This window comes from Pararge aegeria, chromosome 19 (assembly GCF_905163445.1).
Source record: "Pararge aegeria chromosome 19, ilParAegt1.1, whole genome shotgun sequence".
NCBI lineage: Eukaryota > Metazoa > Arthropoda > Insecta > Lepidoptera > Nymphalidae > Pararge > Pararge aegeria.
The window spans coordinates 4,264,378-4,285,355 of record NC_053198.1 but is presented as its reverse complement, the minus strand read 5'-3'; the positions used below and the strand labels follow the sequence as shown (position 1 = coordinate 4,285,355).

Sequence of the window (20,978 nt, the reverse complement as noted above, 5' to 3'; positions counted from 1 at the left end):
ACACACAATCCGAAAAAAAAGTTGAACAAGCTAAGCTGATAATTTCGGTCACGACTAATAGTTATTAATTATTGACTACACATTATACATAGTACATACGTACTCATACTATGCATGGACGCTTGAGATAGGTACCACAGACAAGATAATTAAAACGTGGTAATTAAAGTTCAATTATATTCTGTGTGATGTTTCATTGGATGAATACCATCATTGTTGGATGTTTCCACTAACCACACAATACTGTGTCATGGACAATATAAAATTGTGTGGTACGAAAGATCAGAATACAGTCGTCACCACCCGTACTCTTCCCGCGGGTGTCGTACGAGGTGACTAAGGAAATAATATAACGGAGAACGCACACATGCATTCGCATCTACTGGACACACACATACATACATACATACATGGACTGTGCAGAGTATGGATGGAGGTAAATGAAACACCGCAACACGTAAAGCTCCGATGTAGTAGAGTAGCAGAGCAGCATACCTTGGCTCCCCAAGATCACTTCTGAAGCACTTGGTGACCGCGGCCTGCTAAGCTTCCGAAGTGAGCTCGGTTGGCTGGAGTGCCGGGCTGGGAGCCGTACTAGTGGCACTACGTACAACGGAAGGTTCCGGCCGACCAAGTACGGATACAAGCCCAGGGAAAGAAGAAGAAGAAGAAGAACGGAGCAATGGACAGCAGCGTCCTGTGTACTAGTCATAGAAATCCTTATAACAAGTGACTTCCTATTACTTACCATCTACTGCGATCACCAAACCGTCGCGTAGTGATTGTGTACAAATCTTTCCGTTGGAAGAGTGTTTTTTTTTAATATACTACTACAATACACACATCGCCATCTTAGCACCAAAGTTAGCGAAGCTTTTGTTATGGGTACTAAGATAGGTGATGAATATTTTTATGAATATAAAACACATAAATTACTTATAATATACACATAAACACCCAGACACTGTAAAACATCCATGTTGATCACACAAAAATTTTCCAGCCAGGCCAGCGTGCCACCACCCGTTCTCATTGTGCCGCGCCCTGTAGTGGCCCGTTAAAGGATTAAAAAATGAAAAATAATATGTTGATGATTGACACCATACAAAATTAATTAACGTGTATTTGAAATCTGATCGGCGTTATTATACTTAATCTCCTGATACTAACAGCCTTCAACTGCGTCCAGCTAATGAATTGACATATTTTTTTTGCTTGTCGCAATAAATTGGAAGTTAATTAGAATGCTAAATACTTTTGCCAATATTAAAATGAAAAGGGAATTTGTTGAAACTCGTTTCATCAAGGTTTGCATGTTGGCGTGACTCGCGAATAACCAAAATTAGCTTTACAATGAAAAATTCTCTAATAGGGGTACGATTATGGGGGGGACGAGGGGATATAGGGGGACGTGTCTGCCTACGCGTGATTACAAACAATGTCAGTTGCTATTTAATATTGTCCATGACACAGTTGTGCTGTCATTCAATAAAGAGCTCAGTGGTTAGGACATCGGCTTCACTTTCTGTGGGCCCAGTTCATATCCCAGCACGCACCGCTAACTTTTCTTAGTAAGTAGAAGAAGAAGAAAGACTTTATTGCACACAAACCTCAAAATATACATAAAGTAAAGAACAAACAAAAGAACAAGAATTGTAGGCATGCAAAGGTGGCCTTATCGCTGAGAGAAATCTCTTACAGGCAACCCCTGGCAGAAGGAAAGCTGCAAGAGAGCGGGATAGTGCAATTTTATATACATATATTCGAAAATAAATAGACATACATAAACATAAATATAAAATATATACATAAATGTATATATTTATGTATGTAGTGATACGTACTTCAACGGTGAAGGAAAACATCGTGAGGAAACCTGCATTCCTGAGAATTCTACATAATGTTCTCAAAGTACCTAAATAAATAAAATTGTTAGTTGCTTATCCTAAAAAAAAATAGCTTGCGGCCTGCAGACGGCCATGGTATATATACCTTTTGTCCTGGGATAATAGTTTCTAGAAACACTTTTTTTTACCTAAATAAGATTAGTGTCCAATTCTTGAGGAAGGTTATTCATATAAGATCACACTGCGACTAAATAGCACGCAAGCCAAGGCCGGAATAACGCGGAAATGTGTTGCGATGCGGTGGGTCCGGTATATTTTTTTTTTAGAGTAAGTAGTGCGTAAAAGTTTGTAAGGGAAACATGTACATAACAGAAGTTACAGTACGCGGTCAAACTCACAGGGAACCACTAGTAAGCAATATATATATAGTATAAATCCATATTATATTAGGTATCCCTGTTTACTGTAAAACAACTATCTATGGTTTATTTTTCCAGAGCAAGACGTCAATGTCCGTTAAATGAAATGTATTTAAAAATCACTTAGTTATTATCGTCGCTTACCATGTTTTTGTGTACATCAACTTAGTTATATTACAACTAATATGGTCAACTTTTAAAGTAAATGCCTTCGTAAGGTTTAAGAGGAGAATCCTTCCTATTGAATCACTACCGGCTGTTGAGAACTGCATCAAAATCCGTTGCGTAGTTTTAAAGATCTTATAGTGTACACGAAGCGAGAGCTGTTTTAATACTATATGTATAACTATATTTATGTTATCTCTCACAAGATGAAATGAATGTTTTACAACTGTTGATTTCACTGATTCGATAGAATCCGCCTTCTATTAGACTTGACGTTTCCAACATGCCCATGGAAATAGTAGGTCTACTTGAATTGCTTAACATGCTAACTTTTATGGCTCACTGGTGAGCGCTGTAAGTGGGAAGTCTATGGTTCGATTCGCTGAACGGCAATTTGGGAAACTGATAATATCAGAATTTTTCTTGGACTAGTCTGGTAGGGGCATCGGCCTTTGCAGTGCCACCTTACCGAAAAACGTCCGTTGCTAGAAATGTAACTTTCGGTAAGATACTGTATAGAAAGTGATTAAGGGTTTAAATTCAAAAATACATTTATATAAGACTACTTGGGCTTTATTTTTGAAAGGTTGAGTCTCTCTGTTTGTAGTGACTAAGCTACCGGTGTGAAAAATGCACTCTCGAGAAAAAGCCATCGAGAAACTTAGCGTTTGCTCTTTTAACAACAAAGTTTATCATTCAGAAATAAGATAAATAACAATTTATAATATAATGAAGTTTAATAATAACTGCCTTACCACTAACATGCTATATAAATAAATAAATAAATAAACTACGACAATACACACATGCCATCTAGCCCCAAAGTAAGCGTAGCTTGTGTTATGGGCACCAAGACAACTGATAAATATCCTTTCAATAATACACATAAATACTTATAATATACAGATAAACACCCAGACACCGAAAAAAGCTTATGTTCCTCACACAAACATTTTGCAGTTGTGGGAATCGAACCAACGTCCTTGGACTCAGAAAGCAGGGTCTCTGCCCACTGCGCCACTCGGCTGTCACAATATAATATTATATAGGCTCAGTTACAGATTACCCATATCACAAGAGAAGCAAAGAATACATTGCCTACATAGGGCCTCGCGATTGAGCCAATAAAACCATAGATGGTTTTTTAAGCACAATCAACAATAGTGAGATAGGTTTTTTACCTTACAACCCACAAATCTATTGTAATACGAAGTTGTTATTCTGTAAGTGAAGTAAGGCCTATATTATCTTCTTCTTCTTAGTCGTTACAGTCTTGACAGACTGGTCGTGGTCGTCATCTGGGTGTTGTGGCTCGCTTTACAATCTCTTCTCAATGTAGAGGAGCCTCGATTGAGGCCTTCACTTGGTCCGTCCATCTCATCAGTGATCTACCACGTGCTCTGGTACCTTGTACCTTCCCTTGACCCACAAGACGCTCTCACTCTCACACACTGACACTCTTGGACACGTGACCGAAGAAACTGAGAATTCGCGCTTGAACTGCAGAAGATAGGCGATGTTTCTGTACTGAGTTCGTCGAGAATTGATTTACTAGTACCGAAAATGTTCAGGTCACTCCCAACATTATCCTCCAGCACCACATCTCAAGAGCATCTATTCTTTTCTTCTCAGTCTGTACATTATCTTACAACATTAAAACATAACGAATACATACAAAACGAATCTCCTAATATCTTTTTTCAAGCTGTTCCTATAATCCGATCGATTTTGAATCGTAAATGTATAAGTAACGTTTAGTCCAGCAATGACTGTTATAGCCTATTGATTGATTCATTTTTACCTAATGCCGTCCACCACGCTGACCCAGAGCGGAAGTAAACTTCAAACGCCTTTGAGAACATTACGGAGAACTCTCAGGCATGCAGGTTCATTTACGATGTTTTGCTTCACCGTTAAAGCAAGTGACACAGTTATTAAAGCAATTAACCTAGAAATGTAGAGCAGTGGCGTGCACCGGGCTTTTGACCAGGGTAGGCATAAATGAGAAAGATGGCGTAAAATGGAAAAATTCTCCTTCTATACGAGTAATAATATGAAAGTTTTAGGGTAGACGGTGCATTTTGCATGTATGAAGTGCACGCCGATTATGTGGAGGTGTGTAATGGGATTCAAACTCGGCCCCCCGAAAGTTAAGCCGGAGTCCTAACAACTAGTCCTTATCACTCAAAGCCCTATATAGGGTCCAATAAAATGCGATCAATTGCTTACAAATCCGCAGCGATCAATTGCCGATACACACTTGCCGCTGTAATGGAGCCAATAGAATGCTGAATTAAGCCAGCACAGGGCCTTATGAAAAATAAGAAAATAAGGCCTTTGATTAGGTAATAATTTTTTTGACATTTACGATTCTTAATAGATCGCGGATGGTCACTAGCCTCGGCCAAAGCCTCCAACCAGACCAGAAATAAATTATTAATCGTAAATGCCATTTCTGGAAAAATCACAAAGTACTCGTAAAAATGGCCACTAAACTCATTCAAGCCTAGGCGGTTACCACCAACACGGTGTCCTCGTTTTAAATAATTTAGGTCTCTAGTCACGTTCTGCCACAACATAGGTACACGCACTAAAAGTAGATAGGAATATTTTGTAACGTTTACTTGTGTGAGAGATAACTACTCCGTTTCCCCCAACGGAGTGCTATGCGTCAGGCATTTTCTCTGTAAAAAAAAAAGGTTTACTTGTGTCGATTGTGTTACATTTATGTACATAAAATATGAAGAGGAACAAGGTTGGAAACCTCGTTCTTCTTCATATTCTTTTTGTACCCCCATGCGGGAAGAATAGTCATTGCTAAGCTATGGCTTAAGGCAAATTGCATTTGTATGGCGTAAGTGCTTAGCGTCTGTTCCAAGCATTACAATCCCTTAAATAGACAGTAGCTACGTTAGCATCTGCTTTCGTTGGAAGTCAACCTAATAACTCTAGGGATTTTATTTTCAAAGTGTTCATGTTTTTGTGTTTCATTTTTTGTTTAAACATCAATTTTACTTTTACTTTTTGATCAATTTAATTCCAAGTTGTACACATACTTTGGGTTTTAGTTTCGAACATAACTTGATATTTTATCTACCTTTAGTTATTACCTGTTTTGTGTACCTAATAACAATAAATAAATAAACAAATACTGACCCAATGCTTAACTTAGCCAAAGTACAGATTTTCGTGGACTTAGCACGTTATAAGCATATACTCACCATTTTATGGACAGCTTTTAAAAAAATAGGAAAACGGTTTATCTAAAGGCCATCCCGGCAACTTCCCGCTAATTCCATGCTTGTTTGGTTCTTAGAGCTCAAAAGTCTGATAGAAGTTTCATAAAGCAATATTTTTCGGATTTTTAAACTTAAATTTAGAAATTTAGATTCTTAGCGTAAAGATATAAAAAAAATTAAATTATTCAATTATAGAAAATTAGTAGGGTGGTTCTATCTTCAGGTCCTTTCTTTAATTATCCGTCAATTTTATACCTAAGCATACACGCAAACACATACAGACATGATAACACCATCGCGGGAATAGTCAGGAAAGCTTTCTAGAACTTCAAAACGTCGACATCGGATGAAAACTCTGTGTCAAAACAGCTTGCACGACTGAGTCAGAGCGCACGCCAGTTTCTTTACACGTGTCAACAGAGAACAAACAGTATTCCTTGCTGAGTTATTATTACTATACACTTCTTAAGCAATGTTGAAGTCCTTGAATTCAATTTACTAGAATATAAATTGTAATACAGCTTGATAAAGGTATTTGTATATAATCTAGACCCGTGATTATTAAATCAGCTTAATCTTACATCACTTTATTACTCGCTGTTCGAAAACCCCTTATGTTGGCCACAGTTAATAATATAAGAGTAGGTTTCTACGGTAAATCTTTGAACGACTTTGTTGAACGAAAAACAATACCTTAAAAAAGGTCGTAGTTTTCATATTATATTCACTGTAGTCTGTAGCGCAATAAGTACCTACAACTTTGATAGCTCTCAAATTTTATATCTCGGAAATCTGATACTTTAGATCGTTTTTGGTTTAATAAAATGATTCTTTGTATTTATGCTGCTGAGCTTCTTGCCGGCTTCTTCTCGGTAGAATCTGCCTTCCGAATCGGTGGTGGAGTCACTAGAAACAGACATACTTGACGTTTCAAAAGCGCAGATATAAAGGCCTGCTTGAAATAAATGAATTTAGAATTTGATGAAAGCAGCTTTATGAATTCCACTACAAGTTAGCCCTTGTCTGCAATCTCACCTGCCTTTTTTTATTTGTGTGGTGGTAAGTGATGCAGCCTAAGATGGCAGCGGACTTACCTGTTAAGGGGTATGGAAGTTATTAATTATTATTTCATTATTAAAACCCTAATTGGTTTTCACGTGGTATCGGGCCGAAACGCTAAATCGCTGGTCGGCACGGCACGTCTTTGTCAACCAAACTTACGGTTCTATGCGAAACCATTAAATGGAAAAAAAGGTGGACCTTAGCCAAAATATTTGAACATAAATAAGATATAATTGCAGATTCTTTGAGATGTACCTTTTGTTATTGCACCTCGGGATGACCCTCGCGACTTCGTCCGCGTACGAGTCAATCGAGAGGCTAGAATAGATCTGATGCTAACATAATAATCATCGTGGCATGTCATTATAATGTCATGTCAGTTGTCATTATATTAGTTGATACATACATACATACATACATCCATCCTCACAAACTTTCCCATTTATATTATGCGTAGGACGGTATGCATGCATTCATCGTTTTTCCATATGCCTTGCAACATACTGTTATTTGTGAAGAGTTATGTCCTTTATCTCCGATAATATTTATCAGATCCTCATTAAAAACTGACAATACATGCTTTATAGTATACACTTTCAAATAAAAAAAGAATTACTACAATCGATTCAAAATTAACGGAGCTATGAAGTAAAATTGATAAAAATTATCATCCCGTTTCCCGGAGGAAACTAACTGTTTAGCGGTATAAAAAGTATCCTATATGTTGACCAGGATCAGCTACCACTATACCAAATTGTATTTAAATCCGTTTAGTAGTTTTCATTTGATGCCTGGACAGACAGACAAACAGACAGACAGACAGACAGACAGACAGACGGACGGACGGACGGACGGACGGACGGACGGACGGACGGACGGACGGACGGACGGACGGACGGACGGACAGACAGACAGACAGACAGACAGACAGACAGACAGACAGACAGACAGACAGACAGACAGACAGACAGACAGACAGAGGGACGGACAAAAAATAAATAGAAATCTGTTTTGGACTCAGTATCAGATGAAAAAGCATACCCCGGTCAAAATTTTCAAAATACAGTCAAAGTGGGTAGCGTTTCTCTCTTATAGAGGTACGCAGCAATAACAAGACATATTCATGCACTATGTAATTTTATTTTATTTAGAACTTATTTACATTTAAAAAAATCCGTCACATTCGTTTGGGTTTCTGTTTTTGTATTTTGAATGTTTTTCTCTAACTCATAAATTTTGTCGAATATTGCTTGCTCGACTGTCGCTTATAGAGGTATAGATAAGTAGCAGTCTCACTTACGAGGTCCATGAGGGAAAAACGACTCTCTCTTACAAAGGTTTCTGTTTCTCGCTAATAGAGGTTTTGGGAGCTTAAAATGACGGATCCTGGCTATTTCTCTCACTTATAGAGTTTTCTCACTTATCCAGTTCTCACTAACCCAGGTTTGACTGTATATTAAATCTATAGATATCTTCCAGTTACAGTTTTATTATAAGAATAGATATAATAGCAAAATAAATTGCAGTATACTCGTAATTGCCTTCTAAGGTTCTGATACATAATAATATTGTTTATTATTACTGAGTAATATAAAATTACATATGTACCTACTTATACCGGTGTTAATAAAGTACTTATTAGTACTATAGCAATAAGGAGTTAAAAAGTTTTTACTTAAACTTCAAAATATTCCAAGTATTAGTTCGGAGTTTTAGTGTTTGGGAAAACCGTGATTTTGCGTTGAAGGTTAATGGGTTCTGAGTATACGTACTTAGTGTTGTTTTTTGCTGTGTTTTAATGAGAATTTTACGCCCGTTATCCTCATTATGGTACAAAAATATAGGTGACTATCAAATTACATTACAATATTATGAAGTAACTACGTAGTAGATATGTGTTTATTTAAATAAAAAAATTATGCCGCGGTTTTTTTTTCGAGTTTACTTTATTTAAATGTTAAAATAAGTCCTTATAATTTCATCTGTGAATTTGTCTGTTTGCCAGTCTGTCCGTATATCAAATTTATTTAACTTGTGAAATATAATTAAATAAACAAAATAAATAAATACACTACGGCAATACACACATCGCCATCTAGCCCCAAAGTAAGCACTAAGCGTAGCTTGTGTTATGGGTACTAAGATAGCTGATGAATATTTTTTATGAATATAATACTCATAAATAATTATAATATACATATATACACCCAGACACTGAAAAACATTCATGTTCATCACACAAACATTTTCCAGTTGTGGGAATCGAACCCACGACCTTGGACTCTGAAAGCAGGGTCGCTGTCCACTGCGCCACTCGGCCGTCAATTGGAACTAAGTAGGTAAAACGGTGATAGCCTGTTGGTGAGGTCTTCACCTTTACTTTAGGGGGAAACCGAGTTTGAACCCCTGAAAGCACATCTTATCTTGTTTTATAGCACTGGCTTTAAGCGTAAAGAATAGTATTGTGAGCAAACCTGCATTATGCAGAACTCTCAAACAGTTCTGCATAATGTTCTCAAAGGCGTGTGAAGTCTTGCCTTACGTGGAATAATACGGTTAAAGTCAAAGTCAAAGTCAAAAATATCTTTATTCAAGTAGGCCCATAGGTGGCACTTTTGATGCGTACATAAGAATTACACGGTAGTGAGATGATGGCGATAACCACATTCGTAAACTTAAAACTAAAGCTACGAGGGTTCCAAACGCGTCCCGGTCTAAGAAGAAGCCCTCAACAAACTTAGCCGGGTGTTTTTTTTTTTGTTATCACCATCTCACAATGTCATTTTAAATTATTAGAAGAGCAACCTGGTTAGAGCAATAATTTACACCCAAGCTTTTTTATCGTTTACGTAGTCCTTTATACTATAATAGGACTTTTCTATAAGCTTACGTTTAATACAAACTTTGAACATTTTAAGAGACATCTCCAAGAGACATCTTATACGGTTATACGGTTCAAACTCTTTTTATTTGAAGGAGACACCGATCCATAAGAGAGCACTTTAGTGGATCGGTAACGTGTAAATAAGAAATGGTGATTATAATGAATTGGCTAGATATATTATCATCGTCATCATATCAACCATAATATACAGGGCACGGGTCTCTTCTCACTATGAGAAAGGGTTAAGACCGTAGTCCACCACGCTGGCCCAGTGCGGATTAATAGAGTCCATTCACCTTTGTACATCCACATTCAACATTATGCAGGTTTCCTCACAATGTTTTCCTTCGCCGTTGAAGTAAGTGATGTTAACGCAGATAACTTAGAAAAGTTAAAGGTTAAGTCGAAGTCCTACCAACTGGGCTATCACCAGTGGCTTGCACTTCATACATGCACAAAAATACTGCATACCCATATTTTTTTAATATAACTCGTATTGGAGGGGAATTTCACCATTTTATGCCAAGCTCCTGCTTTATGCATACCCTGGTCAAAAACACAGTGCACGCCACTTTCTATCACCGCCTCGGGTCGGTGTCGATTAGTTGTAAAAGTGCCATGTAAGAGTTAACAGTAATAACATTTTATCTACATTCTGCATATACATAAAATAAAGTTAATTTACATGTTAAAATATTAATATATCAGTCCCAGTGTACTACCATTACAATATGACCGACTATTTATAATTTGTTCCAATAATTAAATCATAATAAATGTTAAGATTAAGTTATGCAACAAAAGCAATTAATTAAAAAAATATATTATTTAATTTGCTAATCTCGGTCATGCTTTTGACGACCGATTGGCGCAGTGGGCAGCGACCCTTTCTGAGCCAAGGCCGTGGGTTCGATTCCCACAACTGGACTATGTTTGTGTGATGAAAAAGAATGTTTTCTAGTGTCTGGGTGTCTATCTATATATTAGAAGTATTTACGTATATTATTCATATAATTATTCATCAGTCATCTTAGTACCCATAACACAAGCTACGCTTACTTTGGGGCTAGATGGCGATGTGTGTATTGTCGTAGTATATTTAAAAAAAATAAAAAATGCTCAGTCTGATATTAATGTCATATGTTGCTAAGAACTTCCCGCTCCTTTGGGAACTTAGATATACAAAGTTTATAATAAGAGTAAGTTGCAATGATGTGTTGCGGTCGGAAGGGCGTGGTGGCCGGTGTAATTACACGCACTTAACACCTGTACCTCAGTTTGTTGGACACAGGGCTGTTGCAGGAAATATTCCTGGTATATCCTGAAAAGTGTTGCTCTGTTATATAAAGGCGATTGTTTTTTTACGTGGGCCATCTATTTTGTCCATAAATAAACGCATAAATGTTTTTTGGCGATACTTTAATTTAGGAATTTAATAATTAATTTCACCGTTCACTTTCATCTCAATGTACTTACCAAAGAAACGGACGCATATAAATATTTTTACAACTTTATTATTTAGGTACCTACTTACCCATATATTTTATTCTTAAAAAAAACTAAGTATTCTAAAAGGACGCGACTCATATCCTGGCTCTCGCTATGTAGGATCAGCAAATATGTATTCTCCTTCCACTCACAGAAATTAGCAGTCATCTATCCACTCCTTTTCCAGATATTTCCTTTTTCACACAATATATCCATCTCTTTTTTGCTCTGTATGGCTTTGTTTTTCCATTAATACCTATTTAAAATTCATAAAGATTGCAGCTTTTCGTTTATGTTTGGTTTAGTTTATGTTTGCTTCCTCTTTTACGGACTGTGGTTGTAATGTAACCTAGCCTCTTTATTTTTCTTCAGCCGGAGAAATCCTCGTACACTTGCGTGATCGGCGCAGGGTACTCAGGGCTAGCGGTTTCGCGGTACCTCAAGCAGCACGGGGTCAACTTCACCGCTTTTGAGGCGGCGCGGGAAGTCGGCGGTGCCTGGCGGTTCGACCCCCACGTGGGCGTAGACGAAGATGGCGTACCTGTTTTTACCAGCCAGTATAAATACTTGAGGTATGTTTTTTTAGCTTTTATTATACTACAAAAAGTGAGATTGAAATAATCTCACCTTGTGCAGTGGTCAAATTCTAAAATCGTAACGGGTTAACCTGTTAGGGGTAGTAGGTTTTTACGCTAGATCGCTTAGAAGTCGAGTAGCTTGTCGGTATTGTGGTAACTAGCCACAGCCAAAGCCTGCCACTCGACCAGATCACAGACAATTCAGAAATTAATGTTCTCAAATTGCCCTTGTCAAGGATGGAATCCGTATCAGGTCGATTGAAGAGAGTAAGAGAGAATATCCCATGCATTACGAAAGACGGAAGAAAGCTAATTAAACGAAAAAAATAGTTCAGACTTTGCTCTAATTATTTTAATTTACAAGCAAGATTTATATCTAGGAGGTAGGTACCTACTGTAAAAAAACATATAAAGTTGATTTATTAACCTTGTAAATATAAATCCAATATACTTAGAACCTGACCCTACTTGTAGATCGTTACCAGGAAGTGCATTGCAAATATCTTAAGTTTATTTAAATAATATAATATTGTTTACTTCCGCTAACGATTGATTGGTAATGTTTTTTGAATATTAATTTATAACGTCAAAGTAATTTTAATATATGTACTTTATGTTTGATTTAATTACGCTAATTTAAGAAGTTCACACACCGAAAGAGACAGATTTAATCTGGATTCCGTGGTTATATTTAGAAAAGTAACTTAAAATAAATAAAATTTATGAAATCATAAGAATGAAAATATACAATCATACCAATTTTATATAATTTATGTTAAATACAGTTTGCTTTATCATTATCATTGCTGAAAAATACATTAGGTAAGTAATATAAATGTGGAATTTAAAAGGCCGTGATGAACTCCCCTGACGGACCCCTTTTTTCACAACTGACTTGTTAAACCATCCCCATCATAGGATCCCAGCCATTCTACCGTTTTATCATAATTAATTATTTAATTACAGGGTGAACACTCCAAGACAGACAATGGAATTTGACGAGTTTCCATTTCCTTCCACCACTCCGACCTACCCCGATGGGCCGTGCTTCTACAAGTACCTCAAGTCATTCGTCAAGCACTTCGATTTGATGACCAATATACAAGTAAGTAGGTATGTCTTCATTTGCTCATGTAATAAAATACCAATTTTTCATAAACTTTGTTTTTTTCAATATTCTGACCAACGTCTGTAATGTTTTGTCTTTAATAGAAAATGCCTATTCATTCTTGAAACCATACTGAGAAAGACAGAATCCGGAAGGGCGCTCAAGATATTTGCGGCGCGATTTAGAAACGAGAAAGCGAAGCGCATCGTAGTATATCAAGCGTTTATAAATAGCCTCGCGGTTCCATATGAGAACTGCGGTTCGATAATCGAATCGTTGCTGGGCTTCCTACATCCTAAGAAATATTCTGGCCAGTTCTCCCGAATATATCTTAGGAAGTAAGTTACCAACTATAATGGCTGCTAAGTAATAGATGTTAGCGCAGATTGGTACCAAATGGGCAGTGGATGACTGGAAGTATATTACGCATAAGTTATATAAAACCTATGGTTCTGTCTAACCTTAGCATCTGTCTGATTGAAACAACATTCATAGGAGACCATTTATAAGAGGCTAAGTATGTCCGTGTATCGTAATTCTATATATAAGTAAGGGAATCCACGTTCCTTGAAATGTAACATGCCTTCTGTGAGGAGACGCGTGCCTTATTGTGGACCGGTAATGGATTAATAAAGATGACGTACATATACATAGTACACCAAGCTGGCCAAATGCAGGTTGGTAGACTTACCACGATAGTTTCCCTTCATCGTTAAAGCAAGTGATATTTAATTGTATGAATGCGCTTGTAAGTAAATAAAACCTCCACAACGAAAACTCTAGAACCTCGTCATCGCGTTAATTTATTAATGCTAATAAAAGATTATTATAAACTCAGTATAAATATATCACTATCGCTACATCTATATTCAAAACGGAAGAGGTAGATGAGCTTGAGACGTGAGTTGAACACCTAAGGATGCGATGTAGATTAGGCCATTGTGTTAAAAGCGACAGTAATAAAAATTTGCACATCACATATATAAATAGACGTGAAATCAAAAGATGATTTTTTGTAGGTGCCAAGTGAAGTTAATACGAAGGATATTCCACAATCGTCAGCTTTTCTGCGAATGGATGATAGAGACATGCATAATATTTCTTTATTGAAAATTATTTGAAATACCATATTTTTAACAATACAAAAGATTAAATAAAGACTTGTATTTTTATGGGATGCATGACACATTAGGCTTGGTTCATTTTACACATGCATTCAAACAGATAAAATAGTTGAATTTCAATAGCTTCTTATTAAGAGTTATAAATATGTCGCGTTTACTTTGGGAAGCTGTAGAGGACACAGGAGTGGATTAAAGAACGGCCGTGAGAAACAAACCTGTAATTTTTTCAACCTCTCTACACCGTTAGCCAGTGTTATTAATATTTAAATGGAGTAAATACTTTATATGCAGGTCCGCAGTCTGGTGACGTCAGTGACGTGGGCGGGCGACCACTGGGACCTGACGTACTTTAGGACGGAAGACCACAACAACTACACCATCCCTTGTGATTATGTCGTAATCGCGAACGGCCAGTATGTGCTTCCTGTAGTACCGATGTTTCCGGGACTTGAGTCCTTTCAAGGTAAGTTATTTAATTACACACCTCATACAAATGCAGTCTGATGTAAAGTTTTTTTAGCGTCCATGGGTTATCAACTATAATATTACGATGCAGACTCTGACGATGCTTCGCAAGAACCAAGATGTTTAGAGACCTAGAGGATGTGTCACTTGACAATGTTTGGTTTAAGAAGAGTCTAGATGGAGTGAACCTAGAGGATAAATATTCTCTCCCCAAGCTGTATCAATAGTAACTAGAGCTTGGAATTGTAAATATTTCGTGGTAAATCGACTTGCTGTACAAGTGGCAGGAAACAAGGACGCTTCTGTTTGGCGGGATAGATTTCCGCAATAATTATTTGTAAATCTTAATATTTCCTGTTACTTGCACAGAATCACTAAATTGAAATCGGTTGAGTGAAATCTCCGCAGTAGGTAATCCGAAAAAACATAACAAAGGGATTTGTGGATACTAATAATACCCCTAATGCCTCTTTCCAGTCTTATTAAGCCTAATATTACTTATGCGATGTAGAATAGAGAAGGAGTCGTATGAAATTCATGGGTTCGTTTCCTCAAATTTTGTTTTCCTTTTTCTAGGAACAATATGCCACAGCCACGATTATAAAGCTCCAGAACCTTACACTGGCCGAAGAGTTCTCCTTGTTGGAGCTGGTGCTTCTGGTTTGGACCTGACAGTGCAGCTTCACAACATAACGGCAAAGTTGGTGCATAGCCATCATTTAAAATACACGAAGCCAAATTACTCCGAACGCTATGTAAAGAAGCCCGATATTCAGGGCTTTGTGGAGAACGGAGTTGTCTTCAAAGACGGCAGCTTTGAAGAAGTTGACGATGTCATATTTTGTACTGGTAGGTGTTTCTGTAACTCAGTAACTTAATTAAAAACACTAATAGCATTGAATATGTAAGGGCAACCTTAAAGAAAAATAACTTTATCAGTGAGAATGTTGCGTGGGGTTCTGGTATGTCATCTATGTACAAGTTGTAATCATAAACTTGCATTCTTGCTACTGGTAGGGTTGTGATTGCAATAAAAAAAAAAAAAGAAAAAATCATTAATCTATACCTTGTCACATAAACTCTGTGTGGTTTGAGATGAGGTGAGTGATCTAGTTGTCGTTAATTGTTTTACTCTTGAGTTGACCAATAAAAAGAAAAATGAATTCCTTATTATTTAAATCTCCGTCTGATAGGCCACTGATGATGTGTGATTCATCGACAGGTTATGAATATTACCACCCGTTCCTGGACGAAAGCAGCGGTTTGACGAGGTCTGGAAAATACGTGATGCCGTTGTACCAGCACATCGTGAATATGCGCCGTCCCACCATGACCTTTATCGGCGTTGTCAACCGCGTCATAACTAAAGTTATGGACGCTCAGGTAAATTTTCAGCATTAAGGTCCATATTATGAAGCCGACATTTGGGTAACAGGTTCTTAATTTCGTTCTTAAAAATAGATTGAATTCAAATTCAAATTCATTTATTTCAAGTAGGCCTACTTTATAAGCACTTTTGAAACGTCAAGTATGTATGTTTGTGTGACTCTACCACCGGTTCGGAAAGCAGATTCTACCGAGAAGAGCCGGCAAGAAACTCAGTAGTTGCTTTTGCTATTGACGCCAGAACCTGTTAGCTCGATGTAAGTTTATACAGTCATACACTTACAAGTTTTTTGACCGGTGTATGGGATCATTATAATAATATAAACTGATAATAGCACACTACCCTCCTTTGCATCGCGAAGTCGGGTTGAAAGCAACACTCGGAGCTCATACGATTACGACGCAGTGGGCAGCAGTGGCGTGCACTGGGTATCTTACCAGGGTATGCATACAGCAGGAAAATTGCATAAAACGGCAAAAATCCTCCTTTTATACGAGTTATTTATCAATTTTAGGGTATGCAGTGCTTTTGTGCATCTATGAAGGGCACGCCACTGGTGGGCAGCAACCCTGCTTTCCGAGTCCAAGGCTGGACAAGCAGGGCTGGCAAGGTGGGTTCGATTCCCACAACTGCAAAATGTTTGTGTGATGAACATGAATGTTTTTCAGTGTCTGGGTGTTTATGTGTATATTATATTTTTTTATGTATATTGTTCATAAAACTATTTATCAGTTATCTTAGTACCCATAACACAAGCTACGCTTACTTTCGGGATTAGATGGCGATGTGTGTACTGTCGTAGTACTTATATTTATATATTTATTACCTAAGTCCATTAGTGTTTTTGATCCTGTTGTTTTGTTCTTTTTCGACGACAGAGAAGGCTTCTGCCTATTATTAGGTACGTTCTATAACTTATAATTTTATGAAAATTAAGCTTAATTTGCTATACTCCGCGAAAAGCAAATGCAAATCTTTATGGTGTAAATTATAATTTCTTCAATCCTTATACTCTACGCGGAGTATAGCAAATTAAGCTTAATTTTCATAATATGTCATGGAATTCTGCAAAGTAACGCCTGCTTCTATTTTATAAGGTTGATGCTGATGACCTGCTAACCTGTTTAACAATGTTTCCAGGCGGCATACATTGCGTCGTTGATAGCGGGTAAATTCGAGCTACCCTCAGAACAAGAGATGCTGGACGCGTGGTTCGACCACGCCTACAGGCATAAGACTGCTAAGGAAATCAACACTGTTGGACCAGAGATGGTGAGTACAGTACAAATCTGCAGAGACCAGAAATGCCTTTCGGGCTTCCATCTATCTTCTATATATATAAAAGAGAAAGTGTGTGGGTATGTTCCGCATAGGCTCCGAAACGGCTGGACCGATTTCAATGAAACTTTCAGGGAATCTCCTGATTGACCTGGCGAGTAATCCTGTAAAGTTTGGTGACGATTGGAGCACTCCTATTTTTGAACTTTCAAACTGTAAAATACAGTTTTTATTTACTATGATGATATTCTATTGTCGGGTGTACATGGGTATAGATAATGATCTTCACCCGCTCGAGAAGAGAATAAAAGAGAATGAATACGGAGAGAAATAAATGATTTAATATATTATGAGACTTAAATTAGTTTATTGTTTAAATAAATTAAAGCAAAATCTAGCCCGGCGAAGCGGGCTGGGTACGCTAGTATATTATGAAAATAAAGCTTAATTGGCCATACTCCGCGAAAAGCAGAACAATATGTATGGTGTAATTTATAATTTCTTCAATCCTTATACTCCACACCAAATTGGTCTTCGGCAATGTACCCTCTACGCGCATTTCGCTCCTCAATCAATTCTCCTGCTTTTCACGGAGTATAGCAAATTAAGCTTAATTTTCATAATATATCACAGATTTCCGCAATGTAACGCCAGCTTCTATTCAATATTTCGGGCTACCGTTTTTTGTAACTACTTATAATGTTATGCTTCAATAAAACCCTTCAAATCAAGATTTAATATCATCATTAACTATCCATGGCCTGCACACTATAGGGCACAGGTCCTCTCTCAGAATCAAAATGGCTTAGGCCATAGTCCACCACGCTTACAAAGTGCGAATTGGTTTCACACGCCTTCGAAAACATTATGGAGAATTCTCAGTTATGCAGGTTTTTTCCACGAAGTTTTCCTTCACCTTTAAAGCAAGTGAGTGAATATTCACTAGGGGAGCTCTACTTTAGGCAACATCGCATTCATTTGCAGGCGAGGGCCTCTATTATTTAATTCATAATCCTACAGGTTCCACTAATAATGAGTCTAATATCCATATGTACATTTTCAAAGCGCCCTTTCTCTTAAATGATAAAAAAAATCTTTCTTACCATTGACGTCACGCAATTGATATCGGTTACGTGCAAAGTATTAGCTAGAAGCAGGTGTTACTTTGCGGAAGTATGTAAGTGAGATGTCAGTAAAATGAAAGTGAAATATGTAGACCTACAAGATTAGTTTAATTTACAGATTTGTGTACAACAGAATTGAAATCAATAGTATCACTTTGTATTAAGGAGTGAAATAAACAAATTATTATAGTTAACATTATTAAATGAAGTGTGTACAATTTGTAATTTCAATATATTCTATTTTAAGGGATCATCTGTCAATAGCGCAAAATCTTTTTTGTAGAAATTTATCTATAGGTCACTCGTATAAACTAAAAAACAAACAGGCCCTAAGAATGCTCCTTGTGGAACACCACATTTGGAAAAACACATAACATATCCTATATTAATATAACCTTAATTTTGTCTTTCAGGATCAATATTTCGCAAAGCTTTCAAAAGAAGCTGGTATCACAAGAAACCCGCCAGTGTTGACTCACATCAGAGACTTTAACGCTAAGAACCGATTGGAAGATCTGTTCAACTACAGAGATTATGATTACGAAATCATTGATTCTCGCAGTTATAAACGGTGGTATAACGGTGGGGGAAAAAGAGGAGAAGAGTGTCCTATAGAGGCAAGTTAATATTGAAGATAGCAAAACGTTAGCTGTCATCGTCTCAAGAGATACTCTTACAGCTGGATATATATAGATATTTTTATAGGGATTTCCACATACCATGATAAAACGAATCTTTCCGAAAAACCGAGGACGATTTCCGAGGACTTTCTGTATATTGTTATCAAAATCTGAGGTTTGGTAATGTTGGAAAGGAACTTATATGAGCACGCAATTAAGAAAAGGACAGATGGCTGAAAATTCGGAATGTTCTTCTATCTTTAGTTTTTCAATTACATCTAGAAGTCATTTTATCGTCGTCTAGAAAATTAAAAAAATAAATAATGCATAAAATTTCTTAACTTAATCAAATTTACATTTCAAAAATTTGTGCTGCGCTTTTCACAGTCTAACGTTACGTTTATTCGTAAATAGTCTAAGATATCATAAATTAATTTGTTAAAGTGTTGCTACATTATTAGAAGTATTTTTTTAAATTATATTGTAGTGTAATTTAACTACTATGGAACCGATTAAAAATTAATGTTACAAGCTACTCTATCACCGCGTTATATTTTTACTTAAAGCGTTTAATATAAACTCTTGGCTCTATTTCTCTGTGGTGAAATCGTATCAAACTCTTAACTATCCAATTTGACAAGTGTGACGTCACGAGACGAGTTGCATGCGTAGTTGCGATATAAAATCAGTCTAGCGATGTCGCAGAATAAGATCTCAACGCTATCTGATAGGCTGAGATAATACGCATTTAAAGCGAGAATGCCATAAATACGTTCAATAAAAACCGTTGCGATAATTGCAATGTGATAAACTTATACAATCGACAATTGACAGTTGAGCAATCCCGATCTGAAAACTATTTATCAACCTTATATTATTTTAGAGCTGCCAATAAAATACATTGCACGGCAATTATAACGTGTAACGAGTATAATTATGTGACGGCCGATTGGCGCAGTTTACAGCGACCCTGCTTTCTGAGTCCAAGGCCGTGGGTTCGATTCCCACAACTGGAAAATGTTTGTGTGATGAGCTTGAATGTTTTTCAGTGTCTGGATGTTTATATTTATATTATAAGTATTTATGTATTATATTCATAAAAATATTCAACAGCTATCTTAGTACCCATAACACAAGCTACGCTTACTTTGGAGCTAGGTGTGTATTGTCAAAAAAAAAAAAATAACATGTACCTACCTATATCATATCGATTCTTATTAAATATTATATACACTATAATCTACGGTAAGATTTAACTGTTACCATTTTGTTATAATATATTTATAGTACAACATATTTAAATCAAAGCTAGCAAAACTGTTTGAATATTTAGGTATTCACGTTTTATATTAATAACAGAAACTGTAAGATGTTGTAAAAATAATATTAAGTATAGTATAAGGAAATTAAAGCATACTTTTATATAGCATGTAGTTTTATTGTAACACAAAACATAGCTTAGGATTTTCAAACTCCACATACATCTGGACCACTAGTAAATATTTTCATGATAACAAACGTGAGAGCGGGTGTCACTTTAATTAATATTATGTCACTTCAATTGATTGCTCATTTTGGCGCTGTAAGTTGTGAAGCTCTTATACAGGTCTTAAAGGAACTAAAATTGTTACCACTAAAATCTTTATTTTACCGTAGGAAAATATTATTACTTTATTTTATTTGTTTTATATATGTACTGTTTTAGTAATTATGAATATTCTTAGAGGTTTGCGCACCGCTATAAGGATTTATATGTGGGTCAATTCCTCATAACGGTTGCCTGGAAGAAAGTGATTAGATCGCCTTTGTTACACAAATTGCACCTTTGTTCTCTTTTATTTATTTCTGTTTTGTTCTTGTGTGCAATAAAGTATTTTTGATTGATTGATTGATTGATTGATCTATTAAAACTCAAGCGAACTCAATAAAACATACAGTTTCCCATAAGTCAAACGAGGCACTTCAACCGGAGAAATTATAGTTGTCATATTTTGGAGGGTAGTAATATTAAAAAATAAAAAATTAACACCAACGCCAATTTAAAGTTTGTTTACTTGAAAACTTACACTAAAGGTGCCATTAACACCGCTGTACACAAAACTATCTTTTAACTGTAGGTACTGGTGACAAGTTGGCAACTCGTCGTCTCTATACAAAATGCAGAATTTGATAGAGCTGATTGCATAGTTA

General features: G+C 36.6%; 1 protein-coding gene across 1 annotated transcript in view; it reads left to right on the top strand.

Annotated features, from left to right (window-relative positions):
• The window catches only part of LOC120632014 (senecionine N-oxygenase-like), a 29,309-nt gene extending 9,484 nt beyond the window's left edge, over positions 1–19,825 (top strand). The window contains exons 2-8 of the mRNA XM_039901762.1: positions 11,477–11,676; positions 12,649–12,787; positions 14,206–14,377; positions 14,956–15,228; positions 15,602–15,762; positions 16,907–17,038; positions 18,582–19,825. Of these exons, the coding sequence (XP_039757696.1) occupies positions 11,477–11,676; positions 12,649–12,787; positions 14,206–14,377; positions 14,956–15,228; positions 15,602–15,762; positions 16,907–17,038; positions 18,582–18,794 (1,290 nt within the window). The 3' untranslated portion in view covers positions 18,795–19,825. The remainder of the gene's footprint in view (positions 1–11,476; positions 11,677–12,648; positions 12,788–14,205; positions 14,378–14,955; positions 15,229–15,601; positions 15,763–16,906; positions 17,039–18,581) is intronic.
• The last annotated feature ends 1,153 nt before the right edge of the window (positions 19,826–20,978 follow it).